The sequence below is a fragment of the Babesia bigemina genome, scaffold Bbigscaff_70598, assembly GCF_000981445.1.
Source record: "Babesia bigemina genome assembly Bbig001, scaffold Bbigscaff_70598".
Lineage (NCBI taxonomy): Eukaryota > Apicomplexa > Aconoidasida > Piroplasmida > Babesiidae > Babesia > Babesia bigemina.
Genome location: NW_012237199.1, coordinates 1 through 4,146, shown reverse-complemented (window position 1 = coordinate 4,146; position 4,146 = coordinate 1). Strand labels below are relative to the sequence as shown.

The following is a 4,146-nucleotide window of genomic DNA, read 5'->3' as shown; positions in this document are numbered from 1 at the left end:
ACGCGATGCCGGTACGGTGAAAGATGTGATTCCAAATAAAAGTAGAGGCGTGCAAAATTTGTTAGAAGATTTGCAAACAATGATCCATTCTGACACGCTGTATGGTACCCAGATACATCTTAGAGAAATGTACAAGGAAATTAATACCAATATCATTGGCGACGCCCGCAGCTATAACAGTGACACAGTGCCCTCAAATCTAACACAGATAATGGTTTTTGCAAATATGTTCAACAGTACTGCCATTCCAAATAGAATCAATGAATGCATTTCCGACATCACCGCCAAAGTCAAATACGAAGTCACCGAAAAAATCAAGACCCTTAAAAAATCGGCCCTCTCGCAGTTTGTAACCCGTAAAACTGCCGAGTTAGAGGAGCTGAAAAAGTTCGTTCACTACCAGAAAAATATCATCAGTAAGACTATTTTCACAAATCAGACAACCGGCCTCAAGGGTCTGATGAACACTATTGGCAGCAACCTTCAGTCGTACATTGATCCACTGAGATATCCAAGCGTGAAAGATTTGTCAAAACATCTTGATTTCTATTTCAATCCCCTCTTTACCCACATCTCCACCGAAGCCTCCCCCTCCTCCCAACTGGTCGCCGGCCTCCAAGCCCGCACCTACGACCTCCTCACCCACCTCCACGACAACAATCGCACCTTCACCTTCGACGCCGAATTCCGCTCCCACCTCCACGAGCTGACCTCCGCCCTGTCCACGTTCGACCCCGCTGACTTCGCGAACCCGCACCACCCGCAACTCCTGGATGCGCTGAAGGCAGGGATGCAAGGGCTGGTAGCGGAGATGGAAAAGGCGTATGTGAGTAGGTATGATGGGCATCCTAAGATGGAGTGGAAAGTTATCAAGGAGAAAAAAGTTACCGACGAATTAACCGTCGACGCTACGCGCTGCGCCAAGGTGTTTATGAGCTGCCTGCCGATGTGGGTGGAGGACCTCGGGGAGTTGAAGAGGAGGTGTGAACATAGTTGGCAAGGGAAAGCCATTCATCTAAAGGATGAAATTGACAAAGAAAACCCCCTTGGTGAGTTCCTCAAGCATTGCGGTTACATTGTTCCTACCAGTCAGAAGTCGCATCAGGACGGGGAGCTGCAGTGCAAGTATAAGTTCACCGGTGCAAATATTCTTGAAAAGCTCGTGGAGAATAAATTAGAACGCGGTACGGTTTTTGATCACATCAAAGCGTGCGAATCGAATCAAGATATTAAGACAGGTAAGCCGAAGGAAAAAACACATTTCGATATTAGCAATATTCTTGATTGCCTGTACCATCACTTGGACCAATATAACGAAGTAGGTCACCTGTCTACTCTAACATCAAAGAGGCATCCATGTTCCGTTTACGATATGTTAGTTTGGCTATCTGGACTTACGCACAACCCTGTACGTCACGTTAAGCTAGACGCAGCTATCACGCATATTTTGGAAGAGCTGTATAAAAGGGGCAAGGAAGATGTAGATGAAGTGGTCGACGGGTTAGAAATAGAACCAGTAGTTGGCGACAATTTTAAGATATCATTGGTGAATAACCAAACGGTACCCTTGGAAGCTTACCCACGTAACGTATCATATGAAGATATGCGAACAGCGGTAACTGACATATGTGCAAACGCGTACGATGTTTTAACCACAATAGCCGGAACAGGAGACGAGTTCACCACCTACGCGTCTGACTTGTCGAATAATTCCATGAAATTCCACTACCCCCAAAGCGGCGAAGATTGCTTCGACATGTTGCTCGACATATTACGCCGCTTGTTCCCGCCGCTAAAATTCCTGCTCGGCCAGTGTAGCTATGCCGCATACAACTTTGGTTGGCGCGATTGTATGTACGGCAAAGATATTGCTTCAGGCAAATCGCAGTGTATCGACCACTCAGAAGACAAAGCAGCGTGCCAACCAAACGGCAAACCAAATGACCAACCAAAGTGCCAAGTAAACAGCCAAGCAAATTGCCGACCAACTTCCCCGTTAATGTCCTATCTTAACGATTGCTTACCGGGGCATCTACCTCACCAACTTAGCAAAATTGGTTGCAGGTACGAGTGCCTCAATTGCCCTTCAACATCCAAGAAAGGTATGCCCTGTCTTACGCCGCTTGGATTCAGGGGATTCTCCGGTTCCACTAAGACGGGTGGAGACATATGTCACATCATAAGGAAATTCTTTGCTAATACCCATCTCAATGGTTTGCTGTGCCTAATTCCGAAACCGCCGTCCACCTTACCGGAGCATTTCAGTTTCGTCCAGTCGCTTGCTAACAGCTGTGGGTCAAGTAAACGCATGAACCTGAGTGATATGCGATCCGCATTTGAGGCATCTGTTAACAACCTCTCCATTCAACTGCAAACTGATAGCACTGTCTTTACTAAAGCACTGGTTGACGCCTACGGTTCTAAGTCTGCAACTCACACCGACTGCGAACATCCTCATCTTACGACCCTAACAACCACCGACACATGTAAAGGCAAAAAGAAAAATGTTAACTGCGCTCCCTATATATATCCCTTAGCCGAAGATGCATATTGTTACTTCGCCATGAAACACTGTGACACATACGTGTCCTGGGCGGTGTACCTTCCATGGACGTTCTGGGAGTATCTCAAGAATCTATGTGACGACTTTTGCAATATCTTCTGCGCAGACTGGGGCTGTCGTAGTTGCCTTAACAGCAGCAAGTGCAAACGCGGCGAACATGGAAAGAGTGATGAGCCGAAGGAAAATGTACCAGGCCAACCGCATTGCAAATGCTCATCCATGGTAAAATGTAAGGGTGTTTCACCAACATTTTACAGATATGGCTTTGCATTTGGTGACCCAAATGCGCTCGATGCCAACAAGCAATGCCATGATTTCTATAATCAATTAACTGCTGTCCTAAAATCGCAGTACTTCAAGAACCTGTTCGACACGTGCGACCACTTCCTATTCAAAATCCGCTCCCCCTTCATCTGGCTCAACGTCGCCCTCTGGCTCCTCTCTCTCCTATACCTCCTCCACATCATGGTCATCCGCCTAGACCTGCTCCACATCAAATCGCATTTGCATAGTCCCTCGAGTCATCGCATCGCTGCTCAATCACTACTCGCCGCGGCACGTGTTAACAAACTGGGCAGGGTGTTTTATCTACAACCATAAGCGTACTCACGTGTTTACTGTCTACACTCACCTAGCATCACCTACTCACCTAACTTATGAATTGTGCTTTAATCTGTTGTATCACTCATTAATCGTTGTATGTGATTGTGTAACAGTAAACTAAAATGCTGATCAAGATGCTGCCCAAAGTGCTGACCAATGCCATGACCAGAGTGGTGACCAATGCCATGACCAAAGTGGTGACCAAAGTGGTGACCAAGGTGCTGACCAATGCCATGACCAACGTGCTGACCAACGTGCTGACCAACGTGTTGACCAAGTTGATGGTCACGGCAGCGATGACATGGTCACGGCAGCGATGACATGGACACAGCAGCGATGACATGGTCACGGCAGCGATGACATGGTTACGGCAGCGATGACATGGACACGGCAGCGATGACATGGTCACGGCAGCGATGACATGGACACGGCAGCGATGACATGGTCACGGCAGCGATGACATGGTGATCAGAGTGGTATTTATCATCCACTCCACATCGCTCCCTTACCCACTCTACATCGCCCCTTTACCCACTCTACATCGCTCCTTTATCCACTCTACATCGCCCCTTAATCCACTCTACATCGCTCCATAACCCACTCTACATCGCTCCCTTACCCACTCTACATCGCCCCTTTATCCACTCTTCATCGCTCCCTAACCCACTCTACATCGCCCCTTAACCCACTCTACATCGCTCCCTAACCCACTCTACATCGCTCCTTTATCCACTCCACATCGCTCCTTTATCCACTCTACATCGCCCCTTTATCCACTCTACATCGCTCCCTAATCCACTCTACATCGCCCCTTAACCCACTCTACATCGCTCCCTAACCCACTCCACATCGCTCCCTTATCCACTCTACATCGCCCCTTATCCACTCTACATCGCTCCCTAACCCACTCTACATCGCTCCTTTATCCACTCTACATCCCTTGAATTACCTCGCCTTATACCGCTATGACCTTCATTAGC

The 4,146-nt window shown here is 47.8% G+C and overlaps 1 protein-coding gene across 1 annotated transcript; it reads left to right on the top strand.

Moving 5' to 3' along the window:
- Nucleotides 1–79: 79 nt before the first annotated feature.
- On the top strand, nt 80–3,163 carry BBBOND_0003110 (hypothetical protein, conserved; the record flags this gene model as incomplete). The annotated part of the gene is made up of 1 exon (XM_012915146.1): nt 80–3,163. One exon carries the CDS (start codon nt 80–82, stop codon nt 3,161–3,163), a length of 3,084 nt encoding a protein of 1,027 aa, XP_012770600.1.
- Between the last annotated feature and the right edge of the window lie 983 nt (nt 3,164–4,146).